The sequence below is a fragment of the Struthio camelus genome, chromosome 4, assembly GCF_040807025.1.
Source record: "Struthio camelus isolate bStrCam1 chromosome 4, bStrCam1.hap1, whole genome shotgun sequence".
Classification (NCBI taxonomy): domain Eukaryota; kingdom Metazoa; phylum Chordata; class Aves; order Struthioniformes; family Struthionidae; genus Struthio; species Struthio camelus.
This window is the reverse complement of record NC_090945.1, coordinates 84,831,350-84,852,285: the sequence shown is the minus strand read 5'-3', so window position 1 is coordinate 84,852,285 and position 20,936 is coordinate 84,831,350. Positions and strand designations below refer to the sequence as shown.

The window sequence follows — 20,936 nt, the reverse complement described above, 5'->3', positions numbered from 1 at the left end:
CAGATTTTCTTCAACAGAACTCCTTAAATCTTTGAAAGAAGATGTTTTGAACATCGTGGGTATGCATATGCAAACAACCCTCAAAACAGCCTCCGAGGCTGACAAATCCACCAGATACCGTTGGAAAGAAGAAACCAGAGCCTTCAGGAATTAGTTTATTAAATCTTTCGCTTGGCTTAATTATGTGCAAAAACAATGATCCAAGTTACTGACCGAGGAGTGTAGAAAACCCACAGAATATCAAAATCAGTATTACCACTGCCCTTAATATGCGTGGTTTTGGTCTAAGCTGTATGGCTGAAAGGAGGATTGCAAATGGAAAACCCTGAAGTAACCAACTTGGCTCTTCTGAAAGACAGAGGTATATTAAATATGTGTTTAGCCTGAGTAAACCCAAACTTGACTAGAATTGTAGTTTTTCCTATTCCTACAAAAAATGACTTTCCCCTCTTATCATTCCCCCATAATTTAAACAGAACACATTCCTAAAACAAGATGACATGCTCAAAAACAGAAATTAGAGTGCCACAAAAGCATAAACCTGTTGTACTAAGCCAGACTAAAGGTCTGCCTAGGCCAGTATCTTCCCCTGACTATGGGCTACATCAAACGCTTAGCAAAGTCCATAAGGACTAGAGCAAGCACAGAGCATTCCTGTGATACAGTCAACCTGCCTCCTGAAACCCACAGTTTGGGCACATTTTAACCTGGAGAATGCGCCCAAGTCATCGCTTTTAAATAAGCCATTCATCCACAAATACATCTAATTGCTTCCTCAACCATTTTGTACCTTTTTCACCCGAAAACCCTGCAGCAAGGAGTTCCACGATTTAACTTTGCACTAATAGAAAAGGCACCTCCTAGGCTAGCTTTAAATCTGCTCCCTGATCGTTTCACTGATGTCTCTTGAGCTCTTCCACTATGAGAAACAAGTACGATCACGGTTTTTCACCATCTGCCTGCCATTCACTATTTCATATTACCCTATTAGAGCCATCACATCCACACTTGCTGTCCCTTCTTACCTAAGGGGTGGTCACACTCCTTATTCCCATCTCATTGTTTCACACTTCTCATCTTCTCTGACTGCTTCTCGACACCCTTTCAGGTTCTACTATAGCCTCCAGCCTTTTTTGCTTGGTTGGTTGGGTTTTTGCAGGGAGAAGGTTGTGAGAAGTGAGGATGGTGGCCAAAAACCATCTACAGTGCTCACGAATGGACACAGTGCAGATTTATATAATGGTCTATCAAAAATATTTGGAGCCAACTGAAAAGGAGAGTAAATATCTCTTGGAAAAAAAGGAGATATTACTTATTTCAGAACATCTTTTGTATTTAAAAGGGAATATTTATTCTTCCTTTAATGGAAGCCTGATGACAAGAAAACAAAGACAACAATTCCTCTCTCATACAAAAGTCCTAACAGCAGGCATGTTTTGAAGTTTATTGAAATCTCCTTCCCCTCCCTCCCCAAGCTCTACCTAAAGAGCGTTGTCTAACACTACCATTTATTAAGAGTTAGCTGGGTTTTTTGTATAGCTATGAAATTGTCTTCCCCCAGTCTCAGTCCCATTTTCAAAGGCTAAGCCAAAGCCTTTTCAAAAGCAAAGATTCAAATCCTCGCAGTAGATCTGTTCTGGCAGGCAGCACAAACGCGGTGCCCTGCAGCACTCTTGTAAAAGTACTTGAGCCTGGCTGCATACCCGGTGACTTCTCCATATCCAAGGGCACCATGAACTAGAAAAGCAATGATGAAAAGAAATTTTCCCATTAAGACAGCCTTCTTTTCCTCTTTTCAGACCTATTCAGACCAGACGGCGAACGCATCTGAAGACTGTTCACAGCACAGGGTGAATCGGGTACTCCGAGGCCACGTTCTGCACCGGGGGAAAACATTCACCACTATCCACAGCATCGCACCCACATCACCTGTAAAGTACATTTTTTTGTGACCTGAGTTCTTCTGTCCCAGGGATATGATACAACGATGTGCTCAAAAGAATAATACAGACACCCGGCAACCATTACCAAAAGCTTTTGATATTACAGAAGTTGAGAGAGTTTGCACCGTGAGTGACGCGTGACACATCACCAAGGGTAAGGTATATGTACAAACTATACGGTAACACCTCTTGCCTAAGAAATCTTTCTGTTCACAAGAAGGTATGTATCCATTTTACCAACATGCCATAAAAATGCAGTAGCTTCAGGCCATGTTTTGGCTTAACAACTCCCGTACATTTGCAGATATGCAGTTCAATAAACATTTCTTGGGGAGAAGATCAATTATTTTTTCTTTCACATCTCAAGGATATGGCGTTGAAAGGCAAAATTCACTGCCTTTCTCTGTCTCTCAGTGCATAAGAGGTACCCGTTTCATTCTGACTTCTGATCTGAAGAGGATCTCTTCCAAAAGACTGCCTACCAAAACATCAAAGAGGAGAAATTCTAATAAACTCCTCTTTGCTATTTTGGTTCATATAGTCTTCCTTTGTAATGCAAAATTGTAGAACAGTATCTCTCTGCCACATGAAAACAGACATCTGAATATAATTCAGGGTAAGGCAAACTGCAGCTCAGGGACAAGAGAGAACGTTCCTTTGTTCTGCGTTATTCTTCCTCAACCTCATTTTTGCAGCGTGCATCAGTGATACTACACAGCAACCTCACTGCAAGACCCTGGAGCAGGGGGAACACGGGAGAAAAATCTAAGCGGACAAAAACAGCGTTGCAAGAATAAGAGAAAAGGAACGAACAGAAGGAACAACAGAAGACAAAAATCCCCCAAATTACCTTTGCTAATCAAATGACTAAAACAGGACAAGTATTTGTTTTCTCTTAGAAATCCAGCTTTTGGGATTTGCTTGCAAAGAACGCAGATACTTGCACAGTATGACTGCTCGAAATACGTACCCCACTTATTTCGCCTTGCTTTCAATCTTGCTCTACTTTCCTGAGGACAAGCTGCATAGGGGCCTTCCCTTTACCGGCCAGTCACGTTTACTGAGACAGATACGGCCAGACTTTTATAATGAAAACTGCTTCAGTATCATAGGCGGTTTTATGCCCCTTATTTAGCTATTGACCAGTAGAGAAAGATGCTAAACAAATCGGCCAGATAGTCCTCTGCAAACACACTAAAGAGGATATGATTTTACCCGTAAAACTTTAAAATAATCCTGATGACGTTCAAGTGCTAGATTCAAGGGCCTGGACACAATCCTGTGCAACGTGCTCTAGAGGACCCCACTTGAGCACCAGGGTTGGACTACATGATCTCCAGAGGTCCCTTCCAACCTCAGCCATTCTGTGATTATAAAGTAATTTCAGCTGGAGAAAGCAACAAACAGAACATAACACGAGTAATTTGAAAACCAGGAAGAAGATAACACATTTAGCCTCATTTTGACCGAACCAGCAAGTACAAACCGAATTTTGGCGGCTTCTGCCATAGAGCATCTGACAGGCAGAACGTGAACAATAAAGGATTATGCAAAACGTCTTTCAACTAGGATCCACAATCTCTCCAAGAGTCAACTCGGGTCGAGATTAGCCCGTTTCACAACGCATCGTTTCTACGCTCTTTCAGAAGATTTCAAAACATTTCCCAGCCATCACTACTCCAAAGCACATAAATATCTCACTCAGCTAAGCTGTCCAATGACACTATTTCTTCGAAGCTGACAGGTAAGCCCCTGTTTTGTCCTGAAACACCTCTATTTTCTATGCAATGCATCTGTAGAGTTAAAAATGACGTCCAGGACACCTAACTTCATTATCGTCCCTGCACCTCTCCTGCCTTGCTCTCTCCCCCCGCGCCATGTAAGAACGAGAATTATTTAAGATGAAGGGCATCTCCTCAGTTATTTTTCCTTGATTTGGTATGCGAGCCTCACGATGAACGTGGATTCGTTGCATTCTCCTGAGACCCGGCACGTCAAAGATCAAAAGTGTAATACGTTCTACTGCTGCCCGAGTAGAAAACGGGCAAAAAGCAAAAAAAAAAAAAAAAAGGGGAGCCGTGAAAGCAAAGAGGGAAAATACAGAGCACAGATCACAGAAGTGAAAGGATAAAGGTGATACAGAAACACTGGGAGTACACTCGACTTCTCAATCTATTGAAATGCAATGTGAAACCATTCTTTTCAGACTTAAGATACTTTGACCTATCTGGACACACACTTGTGAAGAACAACATTATTTCTCCCTTATCAAAAACAGCTCATGCATGTTAGCCGCACTCGCAGCTAAAGGGGTAAAAATAAACAAGAAAGGACATTACAAATGATTAAAAATAAATCAATGCCAAAAAATAAAAAAGGGAGGGGGGAAAAAAGGGAGACTTCCTTCAAATTTATTTTCTTAAAGAAAAGCTAAGATCCTTGTGCAACAACACCACAACCGCTGAGTGCGGACTCTTAAGGAAAAGAAGCAATTACAATGATATTTGTGGGGGGGGGGGGGGAAACCCTGCTCATTATTGAGAGTGGACAAAACCCCCAAAACAAAAGTTTTTCTTGAAACCATCTTCCCCTGCTGTAACACGCACCCATCCAGATGCTGCAGGACCTACATTGAGGCAAGCCTGCCTGCCCACGTAGAGCCCTCAAAACCAACAGGACTTGCCCAAAAGCAGCTCTTCAGTTCTTGCACAACACTCTACCTTCCTGATGAACAGAGTAAGGATAAATCATAAATGTATTTTAATCCGTATCTCATGAGTTACAATAAATCTTTCTGGTCATGTCATATGGTGAGGCTGACCATAAAAGTCATATTTCAAGAACTGAAATGAGGTCTCAGAGAAGAACTACACTTTTTTTGCCACCACAGTGAAGTAGTGTTATTTTTAAAAATAAAAATGATTTTAATTATTTAGCTTGGGAGAGACTCCATGCTAACCGACATGGTGCCAATGCCTTTTTTCTTCTTTAAAGCTTAAAGTTTGCTGTTGTGCCGGTAAAACTTGCTGCAGGATACTTGACTTTGTGAGAAAAATAAAAATTATATTCTGCAGTCCATCAGAAACAGTCTAAGAGGACCAAGAGACAAGAAGACCGAAGAGACTTTTTGTTCTAAACTTCTTTTTAGGCCTCAATTTAACTTAGAGGATTTATCTTTTCAAAATCCTAAAATAGAAACTTTTTGTCTACCTTAATGTTTTGGGAGGGGATTACAGGTTTAGTGAATAAAGCAATTCGGATATAACGTATTTCTGTTTCTCTATGAAATCTGACTTTTTACCAAAAAGTCATTTTGATTAATCAATTGTTATGCACTCAAGGGATCAACCGGCTCACCGGCAGCCTGAAGGAGCAAACAAGAAAAGGTCATTCAGCAGGAACATTTCTAGCAACATCCCAAACACGTTTGCTCCTCGCCTTATCCCAGTTAGCTCTTTTTGTTTGTTTTGCGGTTTTGTTTGTTTTTTTAAAAAAAAAAATCAACGTGCTGAAAGGCACATCAAATCATCACTCGGGAAGCAAACAGACACAGCAAAACACGAAACGCTGCAGAGGACAGGCTGCTAGGACAAAAAGCAAAGAGGACTGCTCCACAAACCGAGCGTATGCACAAAAGAAACACATTGCAATCCAGTTTAATATAGGGCCAGAACACGTCAGGGGACATGCAGTACCTCGGGAAGCAGGAGGAGTGAAAAAACGATTTCAGAGGGCATGGCTGAATACGTGCTGAGCAGTAGCTCCATTAGAGGAGGATGCAAACACAGACGAAAAGCAGGAAAACCTGGTTAAATATATGGGAAAGGCAGATGCAATGCAGTGCATGCTAAAATTCTGGCATGAAATCGTTCCTTCATCTCCTTCACGCAGGGTGCTAGCACCCGGGCCTTGCTCTCTGCCTATACGTGCCAGAAGCAAGGACCGTTTGTTCCTATACGTCTGGCTAACATCAGCTGTAAGTTGCTTAGGGCCTCTGGATACTCTCAGAATACAAATTATACCCACTCAGCATGTTTTGTGCGTTCCTCAATATAATTAATCCTCACTAGCAACAACCCTGCTGTTATCAGCTGATCATTTGCTCCAAGCGATGCCAGACAAGTAGATCTTGAGGGGTAAGCAGGGTGTGCAGATTAGTGCAGGAAGGGCATTTAGGATAAAGGAGAAGAAAGTGAGAGCGTTTGTGCATGCGTGTGGCAGAAACGTGGGCTACCAATACTGATCAAGAAGCTCGGGTTGGGGGGAATACAAGAAAAACTGCCATTGCAACAGGAACAGGCAAGCAGGAGGCAGAGGAGATGTGAAGTGCTTACAAAGGGTAAGACAAGGAGTCTCCGTCCAATGCGGCAAGGAAAGGGAAGCCAACGGACCAGCTGAGAACGCTTTCAGATCAGCTAAAAAGCAGCTCAGAAGAAGAGACCTGAGGGTCCTGAAGGACAACGAGCTGAACGAGCGAGCAGCGTGCTTTTGCAGCGATGACAGCTAACCATATACCGGGACGCACCCGAAAAAGTAGTCAGCAGTTCAAGGGACACAATCATTCCCCTCTCTTCAGCGTTCGCAAGGCTGCACTGATTCCAATTTTGGCTTTCCAATACAACACACGTACTGGAGCGAATCCAGCTGAAGGCCACCAAGATGGTCGGGGGCTGAAGTATGAGCAGAGGCACAAGCAAAGGGGTTGTTTAGCAGGGAGCAGAGAAGGCTGAAAACGGGGTGGAATCTAATCGCTGTTTTCAATAACCTAGTGTGAAGTTACAGAGAAAACAGGACCAGGCAAGGGGTTTTGTCCAGCAAAAGGACAAGAGGAAACAGCCGCAAGTTGCACCACCAGAAATTCTAATTAGACATTAGCAAAAAAATTTTCATTATGAGTATGGTCAAATACTGGGCCAACTGGTCCAGAGAATCTGTGAAATCATCATCCTTAGACATATTCAAAACTTCTCCGGACAAAACCTTGAGCAAGGATGCGACCTAACTTTCGAGTTGGCCCTGCTTTGAGTGAGGCATCAGACCATGAACCTCCAAAAGTCCCTTTCAACCTTAATCACTCTCTGCTTCTATGACTGGTCATAAAGCTGGGTTTAGAAGTGCCATATTCACCTGGAAGTAATGAGAAGAAGGCAAGTTGCTCATGTTTTCTGAGGATAAGAGCTCACGAGCCATCACTGCAGAGCGGCCAACGCAGCAATCGTCTGTTCAAGTTACCGTGGGGCAGCTGCTGCCATCTGCCAGTGCTAGCGCAATGACTGTCCATCTGGTACCTAAGAGCACACGCGAGGTGCTTCGGAGCAGCCCAACCCTGGAGTGCCAAGTGCAGAGCTAATGCCAAAGGCCTTCAAAAAAGAACGCTCATTTCTGAAGAAATGAAGAAGGAAAGTCTCCCATGTCAACCAACACAGTATGAAAATAAACTGTAGGAGCCGCTCCAGTAAATGCTTCACAGGGGTACAGTTAAGCACCGACAGACGAGTCTAGTCTGCTTCAGATTTCTTCATCCTATTCAGACAAGTGCACTGGATCTCTGCTACCTCTGAGTTGTTCTTCTATTGCATAGTTGAAGCAACACGCGCTTATACTGTCTCGTTACCTATGATCACAATGTAAACCATCAAAGATATTTTTAAACTTACGTAATAGAAAAAAAGCTTCCTGCACAAGACTGGCCTGCTTAGGACATTAACCTCAAAGAGTTTAGTGAACAGTTTATGCAGATACTGGCACTACGCAAATGTTTGCACTGGGCAAATATTTTTTGCATTGAAGTTAAAATTAATAAACTCCATTTAAATTTTTCCTAACTCCAGTCTTGAGAATTTCCAAGATCATCTTACGTTCAGGCTAAACAACCATCTTTTGAACAAACATAACGTGAGCATCAGAAAGCCAAGAAAACACGGTGAGAGCAGCGAACGAAGCAAGGGCTCAGACAAGTATTGTAACAAGTCAGGGAGGCAGCAAAAGCTGAGCTTTCGAGAAGCTTGCGTGGAGTTTATAGTGTTTATCAACAAACTTTGAAAGTTTGCAGTGTCCCAGTGTGCAAAGCTCAGTCTTGCAAAACTTCTGGCATAGTGCAGAAGTAATGAAGAGTAAAAGAAGGTTCTGGCAAATACTAAAATTTAATACAAATTAAGAAAAAAATAAAATATGGACATTGCTCTTGAAAAAAAATTCTTGGGATTTTTTTTTTTTTTTAATCAGAAAAAGATAATTTTTCAACAGATGCTTTTTTCACCCTTCATCAAAATTAGAAGCATCTGTTATTTCCTGAATGCGGTTTGGTGAACAACACAGTTCAGTACTAATGAAGATGAAATTCAAATGTCATCTAAAGAAGCAATTAAAAAAATAATTGAATTTTTTTTTTTCCTACTTCAAAAATATTACAGTATTAAGCTCATGCTTGCTTGTCCTCAGGCACAGACTTCCTAGTGATTTACAGATGATTTTAAAGTCTGAATCATAATTGTTAATGCCGTGAACTACTTACAACCTCAATTTAAAAAGCCTAATAACTTTTAGTAAACACATAAGAAACTGCAGGCGCAAATTATGATCATTTCACCTTCTCAACAGTATATTAAAAATTAGCTCGATTAGAGCAAAAAGACTGAGTCAAGATCACATTTTTTCCTCTTTGCATACATCAGTTCAGGGCACGATACCAGAAGAGTCCTTACAGGGTTTTTTTTTTTTTTTTTTTTGGAAGGCAGAAGGTTTCAAACAGGATGAGAGAATAACATAACATCTTAGTTATGTGTCCTGTTTTGACCTTAGGCTACGGCTTGAATGCTTACAGAAAGCATTCTTTCACTACAAAACAACTTCAGTTTCATTAAAAAAAAAAAAAAAAAGCACAATTTTTACTTTTTTGCTCCACTTTTTTTTTTTTTTTTTTTTTACTATGCTGATCTTGTTCCCTTCTCGCAGAGGTTACAAGGACTTCTGAGAACAAACATGAAGCATTTTCAGCAGCCCATTCTGAAAACGAAAAGCAGCACAAGAGAAGGCTAACTACAGGCACAGGTAACCGGCTATCTGCTTATAGATAGCAATCACCTGTCAGGAGAACAGTTTTACCTACATATATTTTTACAAGGTTGTCTGACTTATCATTGCTGTTTCTGAACCCGTTCCAAGGCCTTTAAAAGTTTCAAGGATGTAAGGATATATACAGTTCTCCAAAGCTATACGGCTGCAATGTTGGTTGATTGACTTCTTGCCTTATGTCAACAGGGACATACTATACGCTAAATGACTGTCATAGTCAAACCTTATAAAACCTTATAAAAACAGGCAGTTTTCTACATTGGAAGGAGCTTGCGTCCTGAAGTACCTCACGCTCAACAACACGATGATAATTTTTTTGCATCTAAAACAACTAGGATTTGGGCATGAAAAAATACTACACGTTAACAGTATAGTAACATGATCTGTCCATTGTAAAAGCAAAAACAAATCGGTAATTGTTTACGCTGCTGACAATTGCACAAAAGGACACTACTATATGTGCTGCATTGACGGTATTATATATTTAGATTACTGGAACGTATTTATACTGCTAAAAGCCAAATACGACTTCAGGCTCCAAGTTAAAGAAACATCATTGCATACAGCTAGCTTCTTACCGAGTGGGACTTACCTAAAAGCTGCCAGTAAGGGAGCATAAATTGAATCTCCATCGTACACATACAAATGGTCCCAACTGCATTCTGTAGCAAAGTGATTGAATCGAAGCCTCAGGATTGTGTTTGGCCTGCAAATAATAAAACATCTGTAATCAGCCACTCAACCCACAGGACAGAATCCATCCGACAGGTTCCTCCGTAGCTCCCCTTCAAAAAGGGGCCGAGTTACTCGGGGTAACTGCAGTTACTTCAGAAGCGCTGTGGCTTTCAGTTTGCATGTGCATGCTCCTCTGGTATTGCAGAGCAGACTCTTTGGGGTCAGGAAAACAACTGTGTCCCTAAATCTTCCCCCATCGCTGACAGCAGAAACTGAAGAGCGGGCCCAACCAGCCCGCCGTTCCTCTACCGGCGCAGAACGATGGGGCTTCGCAGAACCAGGCAAGGAAAATCCATACGGACAACGCACTTAAAGAATCACAGCCACCATCAGGGAACTAACCAATCCCCTTTTATTTCGTTCAAGGGATTTTCTGCAGACTGATATGATGGCCTGAGGATTGATTATTTGCCTGGAAGCTGGCAGAAAGTCATCTTTATTACTCTTATCACTTTACTACTTTTGCAGTACTGCAGGACAACCCTCCGGAAGGAAACCTCTTAGAACTGGAAACCTTCTGAAATATTCTACTGTGGATGCAAACTAAAGAAGAAGTGCTGAGTCTTGCTCATCACCTTTTGGGGGCTGGGAAATACAAGTCAAGAGAATGCAGAGGAGCCTTGTCTTCGACAGAACGGAAGGCCTTGGGCTTTTAATTTCTGTCAAAAGGAAGGTCTTTAATTATTACCTGGACTGTCAATATGCCCCTTTACTCCTTACAAATGCTAGCCAGGTTGCTTGGTTTTCTTCTCTGGGCACCAGTTGAGAACGAAAGAACTGAACATCCTAAAGAGAGATCTGCTACCTTCCACCTGAGTGCAGCATGCTCCAAAACACCCTGATGTTAACTGCACCAGTCCAGAAGTCTATTCTGTTGACTATCGAGAAGGGAAGGGGGCAGAACATTCATCTGCTTGCATAAGTTCTGCAGAAGACCACCAGAAGGCCTGAGCTTATGAAACGTATCTGTAGGAAAAAGGTTTTATTTCCTTGATGAAGGGATGGAAATAATATTTCGGGTAGCAAAAGTGGTGAGCGTCCACTTAACCGACAGTTAGGTGCTCCTAGTTGCACTGCTAATATGCAGAGTTACACCCAAAGAGCATCACATGAAAGCCACACTGGCTATATAATCTAGCAGGTACTGCAGACATCCTATTTAGCACACCAGAAACACCTTTCTCAGGATAGTATCCTCCAAGTGCTCAGCCCAAGAGGGGTGAAAACACCACTAACTTTGTGCTTGGACTCTGAGATACAAGCACAGTGCATCTACAGAGGTGCTGCTTTTTCCTACCCAGAGCTGTAGCTGTTGAAAGGACAGATGCATGTCATTATGATCTCTTCAACAACACTGCCCTGGGGTTCAGATGAAACCCTTGCTCATCCTAATCAAATAAATTAATAAAACGTCAGCCTGCTGTACAGTCCTTCCTTCCCACGGAAGGAGAATTCTTAAGGGAGCTATTCTGCAGAAGAGTAATTTTTCAGGAGCCATCCTGATCTTTTCCAGGCTTTTGGAAAAAGAGAGGCAGGTGTAACTCCAGGATAACGTCTTGCTTAAAGAAAAGGTACAGAATACTCATCCCTTCAAAAGGGAGCAGCCTATGAAACTGCAGGGATTCTGCTTCTACTTTAACAGCCTGACAGCTGCAGAGCAGAGAGAAATCCTCAATCAGTAAAAGCTTTAGGCCAAAAACAAAAAGAAACAGATTATTTATGCTACAGCTAACAACTCATTAACAGACAGCATTCATCTGCAGAAACGCTAGATGCACGGCACTCGGGTCCTGCCTCAGACAAGACCCTGAGGCTGGCTGGATCTGCCTTGTCTCATACTTCCCAGGAAAAAAGAAAAAGATACCCCTGGGATGAGGGCTCAGTGTACACAACAGCCAAGAAGCATCAGAAAAGGTGCTAAAAGGAAACAGGCATACACTAATGAACACATGACTCATTTTATATCTGAATTTATCTAGGGTCTTCAACTGCACCTTTACTTGCTAACCAAAAAAGCCCTTTACATACCAGCACGCTAGCACTGAGGTGAAGGCACTTAGCACAACTCAACAGCTTTGCAGAAGACGTTTTCAGAGCGCAGATCCCTTCGGGAATTTCACACTCGGCAAAGACTTTTGGCTATTTTCACATGCCGATTAAAGCAGCTGAATTAGCTCCTTTCTGCTTACCAGCATCCTCTGACAGCAGGGTACAAACAGGCAGAAGTAGGTAAAGGAGACCTACTAAAATGCCTGCTTATGGATAAGGAAGGAACACGTTTGTACACATCTTTCCTGCTGTGAAGATCTCGGTTCAACCCTTACAAAATGGTATTTCCCCAGGAAGCCTTCCAGTACTAGCTGAAGGAGCAGTTACGGTGACATTATCAGGGACCTGTGAGAAGCACTTCACTTCTGATAAAAATAGGGTCAAAGGAGCCTTCGGGGACAGGGGGGATGAGGTTTACGCTCACTGGACTGGACTTGCTTTTAAAACATTTCCTTAACATCCTTTTAAAACATTTCCTAATTATTTATAATTCCAAACTGGCTGCAGCTATGTTTTTATTACCTACAATAATTAAGAGGTGGAGCCGCTTAAGACATTTAACTTTAGTCTTAACTATATTAAAAATATGGATGCCTTATGTAGTTAATGGTGCGTGCTAGGCTCCCAATTTTAGGTTCTCAATGGCTCTCTGGGACAGCTTAGCCCTCACCTGTGAGTATCTTGGGAGCTTAGGCATTTAAGTTACTCACCCAAAATAAATGTCTGAAGTAGACCAAGCAAATACCTTTCCACCCCCACCCATCAGACCTCTCAAACAAAGAAACAACTAAAAATAAGCGTACCCTGGGCTCTTCATAAGTTCTGATCCTCCAAGATGCTGAGCAACTTGAGCTTACACGATTTCAATGCGAGTGAAATCATCCATGCTTTCACCTGACTTGTTCCTGTTCACAAACCTCTCATACAAGTCTACTTACAGATTCAGGCAGCAGTACAGAATACGGCTTAACATAAAGCTGTTCAGGGCATCATGACTGACCATACAAAATTTTAACAGCTATCCAGATTGATTTTACTGTCCTGGTGTCAGTCTGGTACCAACAACAACAAAAAAAAAAAACCCGCAAACAACGCAGACATCCTGAACTGCTGTACCTTTAATCAGCGGACAGTCAGAGGATAGCACTAAACGGGCAATATCTAAAAATCACGGCAAGAGATCACCATAAGCAACATAGAGATCAAATACAGCAAAAACAGGTAAACTAGGGGAAGAGTTCTGAGGGACTTTTTACCATGTAGAAGTCCTTTGCAAAAGGTCAGCGGTCCCTTTGAAGCCATCACGACCTACCGGGTAAACAGGCATCTCAAGTGCAACATTACAGAAATTGATTCTTTACAAAGAAGAGCTGTTACACAGTTTGTTCTTTCTAGTCTTTCATAATGCCAAAAAGCTAAATACATAGTAAGGCTCAAGCATCAGATTAGCCCACTAAGATAGCAGTTAATTTTTTATTATTTTAATTCACACAGAGACATTTATTCTTATTTGCCATGCAAAGTTTCAGCACGTTTTATACAGCAACCTCCAAATTGAGACGTTAGTTTGCAGGGCTCATTTGCACAAAAATCCTTATTTATCAAGAGTAACCAGGTGCTGCCCTATCAAGTTTCAACAACAATAACAAAAGAGCCACGATGAGATCTCAAGATATTCACTGCAGTTAAACCTCACCTAAAAGTTACAATAAATATCGCTGTCTAAAAATCCAGATGTTTATTACACTCACCTTCCTTCAATGAGCCAGGTGCATTTTGTTTTGTATTTGTAATTTCCAGGACCATCCGTCACATACCCCGAAGGTCCAGTGAGTCTGTAAATAAGTAAAAACAAGCATTAGCCTTTAATAATATTAAAGGCTCATAAAGGATATCCTGAATTTAAAAGATCCATTATTAGATTCTCATTTACTGAACAGCCATTAGCAAACAAACCTAAAACAATGCTAAACAAACGATGAGGCAATTGGGATTCTGCTGTTAAACTCTTTCCATACGCTTTTTTATGACTATCCTTAGAGAACGACAATCAAGAGTGATGCTTTTGCTATTAGGTTGATGGTATTCTTCTCTAATCAGCACCAAAAAAAAAAAAGCTTCCTCCACACAGAGTAATATACAGACAACTGCTGCACAGCTAGCAAACATAATTCGTTAACAGAAAAGATAAAATTTTTTCTAAACTATTTATTTATACAAACAACACAATTCTTGAGAAGAATTTCAGATGGGTTCCACGGTGCAACCTCTCGCCCAGTCTACATTTGACTCTTTCAAACTCCCTTAGGATCTCTTTACAGACCAAACAGAGGACTGATTTCTATAGGGACTGCGAAATAGGGTCTTAATCTCTCAAGCATAAATCAAGATGACCTCAGAACATGGCAGTTCTGTGCATCTCTCAACTTTTCGTTGCACGCTCCCATCCCCACGCCATCCCCTTTGTATTGGTTTTCTAAAATTTAAGTGTTACTGCTATCCAGATCCTCATCTCTCTAGAAGCCACAAAAATCACAGAGTAGCTGGGGTTGAAAGGCACCTCTGGGAGGTCATCTGGTCCAACCCCCCTGCTCAAGCAGGGTCACCTACAGCAGGCTGTCCAGGACCGTGTCTGATCAGGTTTTGAGTATCTCCAAAGATGGAGACTCCATCACCTCCTTGGGCAACCTGTTCCAGGGGTCAACCACCCTCACAGCGCTGGGGAGACTTACAGCCCACGTTAGGTAATCAACGTGAGAGAGGTTGAGTGGTCCCCGCTGCCAGGACGGTGCCTGAAGGACTACGCTATGAACAGCCCCTTCCCCTTTGCTCCTACAAAGTGGGAGGTGACCATCTGATAGTGGCAAAGGACTTTGGACAAGGGCATGAAAGTAGAAAATACAGCTGGAATCATTCATCCCCGGACACTCAGTAAATACCAGCACTTAAAACTATCAAAAATTCAGACCACCACAGAAAGAGAGAAAAGAACAAAGTCAGTAAAGAAGAAGAAACATCTTTTTGTTAACACCTGCAAAACATTGTACAGGTGCCAATACTAGACAACTGTGCTTCCCCAGACACCGACTGCAGTGATGGCCAAAGAAGAAAGAGCAAACAACGCCGAGCTCGCAGGGGTGTTTAGATCAAAATTCATTCAGGAGCACACAACCACGGTTTGGAGGCTGAAGGAGATGGATCCAGCAGGAGCTCAGGGCAGCAGATCTAATATAGCTCTTTGGCTCACCACCTTTGCATCCGGGGAAGGTTATAAATTCCACCATCGGCACACGGGCAGAGCAAATCAAAGCCTTCTGGCATAACTCAATCGTCCTACTTAAAGTACGGTTTTAGCAAAATAAAAACACTCTGCAAAATCAAATTTGGCAGAAAGGAGAAGGAAGCAATACTGCAAGTCCCCAAAATAGCAGTATTTTGGAACATTTTGTTATGTCTTTTCCTCCTGTTAATGTTGTTATCAGATTTTTTTTAAGGTATTTTGACTGAGTCAAATCGGTCTCCCAGAGTCTGCCAAAGAGCAATGTTAAATTCACACAAGGTTCACTTCTGATACAAACTTTGAAAAACTAACTTCCTCCTTCTCCATACTGATTTATGATTACACTTTTCCAACCTCAAAAACGTAACCTAAGACTTTTAAAACTCAGTTCCTGACGTTCTGCAGGAGATCTACATTTAGGCAAGCGAAGAAAAACAAAAAAAAAAGTTCAATTTTCAGGAGCACGGGGAATGTCTGTGCCTTTCACCGATTCTTAAGGCCTCAACATCTTTGAGAATTCAAATTACTTATCTGTATTTGCAAAAACGGATGCAAATTCCAAACTGTGAGCAACAGTATCTGGTCCTTTTCTGTAAAAAAAAAAAAAAAAAAAAAAAAAAAAAAATCTGGCCTTTGGAAAATAACACCCAGAGAAAACCTAGGAAGCAAACTGTATTGACTCTTCGCCGCTGGCAGCGTTTTGCATGCAACCAGGAGTAAACAAACTCTGGGAGCCCTAAGCAAGGCTCACAAGCTCAAAACAACCTTGTGCAATCTGCCAAGCTCTCAAAAAGCCTCTACTACGAACAACTTTCTCTGGAAGTAATGACTAAATGATTCACTACAGAAACACTACGAAGAGCAATGCAAAAAAAAAAAAAAACCCAAAATCTCAGAGGAAAAAAAAAAAAAAAAAGAGCATTTCAACATTGATGTGATTTACAGCCGTACTTAAGCAAGGCAAAAAAAAAAAAAAAAAAAAAACAAATTTAGTTTTAAAAATAACCCAAGTCAAGTTTCCTTGCTACGGTATTATTTAAATAATCTCCAAGCTATTCGGATTCCTTACTAAGCTTTGGAAGCCGCTGCCATTCCCCACAAAAAACGAGCACGTTCAAGTCTGTGAAAGCAAAAGAAACAGGAGCGAAGTCCTTATCACTTCTCCAGCCTGGAAGAGGCAGGACCTTATGAGAGACGCGTTAGCTCTATAAACCGTCTCTCGCAAAGACACGCTCCAAGTCAGACAGGGATCAACACTCAGTACAAAAAGCAAACTAAGGCTGGAACTTTATCTTCATAATTCAATAAGGAAAGCTCAACGGAGCGCCTAGCCCGAGTTACCAAAGCCAACAAACGCCCTTTTCCCACCAACGGAGGCCTGGCCGCGCTACGCAGGACAGCGCCTCGTGCAGGATTTGTGGGTCTCGATGACCAGGCCGGGCTCTAGGCAACGTTTTGGTTTCGTCTGTGAGAAAAGACTCAAAAAAGCAAAGGCGTGGGAACGCGCGGAGGAGAAACGGCCCGGGAGCAAGGTGCTGCGCGACGGGGCTTTACCGCCAGGACCGCTCTCACGGGACGCACTAGAGAAACCCCACAACTACGTAACGCGCTACCGACGCCAGCAGGATCCAAGGTCCTTTGGTTAACACGCTAGAAAGATAAAGTCCAAAGGGTAGCGGGGCATTTTCTGCCGCTTATTCTCCCACTGCTCAGCTCAACTTTAGTTTGCGCATTTACAGTCCTATCACTCGGACGCAAACCCAAGGGCCGCGAAGTTCGGAAAGCTATTGATCTCCCTGTTTGTTCGTCAGCGCGGTAGTATATAAACCTCCTCCCATGCTGCTCAGGCTTAGAAAGGCTGCCGAGGACGTTACGTCCGCGCTACTACTACTCTGCGACGAGCAGTTGCTGCACCCTACGAAAACGAAAAAAGCAAGGTCATTCGGGTTTTGCGCGTGCTGCATAAACACACACATATACACACACAACAGCGGGATAACACGCACAAAGCTCGACAGCAAGTTTAACACCTCCAGAGCTGCAGTGCCGACTTTAAAACCACCGGGGTTAGAAAAAAAAAAAAAAAAATATTGCAAGAATCTGTTTACAAAAGTCTGATTTTAAAATACGTACGTATGTTCATGCGGGCGCTACTCAGGCTTGTTTCGAACGATACCAGATGGCAGCTTTGTTACTTAGAGCCGATGGAAATTTTTCACTGGTTTTCAACTGGAATGCAGTATTTAGGAATCAAACGGAATAAAGGGATGGGGTTAGTGAGCTGAACCTACTGCTCGACACGTATCCAAAGGGCTCGAGCCCTGAGCGCTCCGCACATCACCTTTTTGTAAGGCAAAGACCAAAGGGAAGCGATGAAAAGAGCCTGCTGCAAAGAAGTATTTTACATAAAGCAATTCTGTGTTTTTAGATACTTCCCCCCAGTTCTGGCAGCCCCCCCAAAAAGCACAAGGCTAATGCAAGAAACTCGGACATCAAGCGACGGCATCTCCTGGGACAACGTTAGGTGAAAAGCGATGTCGGAGCACCTGAGCATCTCAGATAAATACATATGGTTTTAATAGTAATACGGTTAATATTAGAAGCGTGCACTTCTCAAATATAAATTAGGATACGCTGCCAAAGTTCCTACGGAGACATGATCTACACAGCTAGGCAAAGACTCAAAGCCATTATCCAATTACCATCTATTAAATCTGAAACAGTCCTCTTGCTCATAACTAAGTGCACGAAAGTCTGAAACTCAAGAGTGCCTTACAACTTGGGAGTAAATCATTTTGAGGCACTTATTTCCAAACCGTAGCAACATTAAAGGTACACTATACATTGATAATCAAGTTGCTGAATATACTTATTTATGAGAAGAACTAAAATAACAGAAAACACAAACTTCCTTTTCTTCTTTACTCACTGAAGGTAAGCAGGCTGATTGGCTTCACGCAGCACACTAATCCTTCACCTCGCCAAGACATCAATGGATCCCAAAATGGTTTGCGTTACTTTTCAGTAAGACCGCAAGGTGGCTTAATGCCACAGAGCACGCTCCAGCGTTCTCATTCATTAGCATGGTCTTGCCATTAAAAACAACAAAAAAAAATGGTTCTTCACCTACTTTGGAGGTTACTAAAACTAGAGCCTGATGCAAACAATAAGTTTTCCTTCTCTCTCCCAAGTGCTGCTGTGCTGCCTCAAGAACACCACAATTAAAAGCCATTGTTTCGGTTAAATTCGAACTTGCATCTAATAGAGAAAGGGCTTTTACAGCCTATTGCCAGAACAATGGCATGCTATCCTAAAACGATGAACAATTCAGCTTTGTTATTTTCTCAAAAATGCAGTGCTTGAGGTTAGAGGGTATATCCTTTTATGGTGAGCCGTAAGAAAATATCCTAATTTATAGACAACGGAACAGTGATAAGCCACATACAAGATGAGATAGACACATCAACTAAATCCATGCATCTATTCCATGAATTTCTAAAATATGTAACAGCCAGGTCCCCTCTTCTGCCAACTAGATGTCTCATCACAGGTACAGCCAGAAAGAAATCATTAATTACATACCCAGTCTCACACAGAGAAAGGTAAAGATACTCTTGGAAAATCAAGTTTGATAAGGATTGGACGTAAGCAAAAAAAGGTACCTAAACAAAGACCATGTGTATAGAGAATCCTCCCAATTCTGCACATCTGAAACCCCCAGTACAACTGAAATGACAACAGAACCATCCTTGAGATGAGCAAACTCATGCAAAAGTCGCTGCTGCCCCGCTAATAGCGGAAGTCTCAAATTTGATCACCTTAGCTCTACAACTAAGAGTGCAAAATCACTGCTTGCTCCCCCGATGCTTTTTCAGGTAGTCCTCCGCAGTGTTTCGCACTGATTTCTGCATCCAGTTTGAAGGCAGCCCTAACCTATGATTGCAAATACTCTAGGGTTAGCACTTCTGGATGTTGTCACCTCCCCCTGACTTCAAGACAAAGCCCTGATCGTGTCCTCCACCCTTGGTGGTGGGAAGTTGATACAGTATCTAAAGGAAGGTCACAACCTGAAAGAGGACCTCCATGGTCCCAGCGAAGAACACTAGAGCAATTCTATCAAGGCGCGAAGGCAGAAAAAGTGTCCCACACTAGCTTGCTATGACTCCAGCCAATGCGAACACTCAGTTCAGACAGCAAGAGCTTGAAATTCCCACGTCATATACCACCGCGCTCCACAACAGAGAGGCACGTAGTCGCAAAAGACCTAGAAAATCTGAAGGCTATGCAACCGAAGAGTGTCTTCAACCATGCCCATACTAATGCCTCGCTAGTCCAGGGCATACAGAAACATCCTCTGCATTGCCTTCAGGGTTACACACAGAGAGAACCAGGTCCTTCAGAGTCCCTCCATGTTACTCGGTCGATTTCACCCTGGCAAAGAGGTCAGAACAACGTGACAGTCATGCTCTACATTTAATAGCTTCTATTTTCATCACCCTTTCTGTGGTACAGCTGAATTGATGTTAAAGAAATATCTTGCTTCAAAAAAAAATCAAACTGACTGACACAGTTCATTTGATATGGGAAAAGGAGTTTCTTCAAAGGACACATTAGCTTTGCCCTTTGGTGCGAGATATGTAAAAATACGGAAAGTGATTTTGTGGCTACTGATCAGAGATAAGGGCAGAGTCTGAAAATCCCAACAAGGTCTGAGAGAGGATGGTCAGAGAAATTGTATCACATAAAATGCATCATCGCAGCCTCTCCTGTCTATGTTACAGCCTGCACCATTGATGCTTACAAACTGCTTAAACATCTTGAAAGATGTTCTTCGACCTGTCAAGCTGCTGGTCTTCAAAGAAGACAAGAGTGAATGTCTATGGCCTAAGATATAAAAGAAGGCACAAATGGTTCATTCTAGTCCTAACAATCGTAAGTTAACAAGCTAGAAACCGAATATTTTCGAGCACGGACCCCTTCCAGTTGGCCACCATCATCTCCACTGGGCTCCCGTTCTTGACACTCTAACCCAGCTCCTCCTCTTTGGCTGTCACTGAAAACACGTGTCACCCAAGCTGTCTCTTTTTGGCTGGCTGGTGCCTCTGCCATCATCCCCCTGGAGCTGTCAGCTGCTTTCAGCATGGTCAGCAGCACTGTTCTCCAAAAGCGTCCCCTCCTTGACTTAAGTAAGCAGAACCACTCCCCGAGCTCCTCCTAGTTCTCTAGTTATTCCTTTAAAGTTTCACTTGCCCGACCAGCTCTTCTGCTGCGGAAGGAGAGGAATTTCAAAGGCATTTAATGTCAATGTACTTCAGCTCTTTTTTTTTTTTATAGAAGAGACTTGTTTTCTCTCTCACCTAAACACAAAGTTAAAACAGGTGAAAGAATTAAACCCATGGACAAATCGTTTGACAAGACACCAAATTACCCAACCTCAGTATGTGGACAGTAGAAACAAAGGAAAAGTTGGCTTCTCCCCTTCTCTGCCATTTTTTGGAGTGTCACTGCAAAACTACGCAGGATCTCAAAAGATGCAGGTATTTCACCACTACCTCAAAACTGTAGGTTAAAGGCTACCTTGCAAGAACATCTGAATGCGGATGCAATACTTGAAACCCGCTCTAAATTCCTCTGAGGTTCTTGCCTCCTTCTGCCCGATCAAGTTTATCCAGCAATTAAATTCAAATGAAAACAAGCCAAACACAGATCCCTATCATCCTGTATCTTTATTTCTAGCCCCACCTCAGTGACTGAGGAAAATGCCGTTGTTTACTGCATAACCTCAGTTAGATCCATACATCCAAACTGCAGTGCAAATCTGAACATCAGTCTTCATCTTGGCTATTGCAAATTCT

General features: G+C 42.3%; 1 protein-coding gene across 3 annotated transcripts in view; it reads right to left on the bottom strand.

Moving 5' to 3' along the window:
* Positions 1-20,936, bottom strand: part of ATRN (attractin) — a 148,302-nt gene that overhangs the window by 100,868 nt on the left and 26,498 nt on the right. For all 3 annotated transcript variants that reach the window (XM_068943817.1, XM_068943818.1, XM_068943819.1), the window contains exons 2-3: positions 13,553-13,636; positions 9,610-9,723 (exon numbers count right to left, since the gene is read on the bottom strand). In XM_068943817.1, the coding sequence (XP_068799918.1) occupies positions 9,610-9,723; positions 13,553-13,636 (198 nt within the window). The remainder of the gene's footprint in view (positions 1-9,609; positions 9,724-13,552; positions 13,637-20,936) is intronic.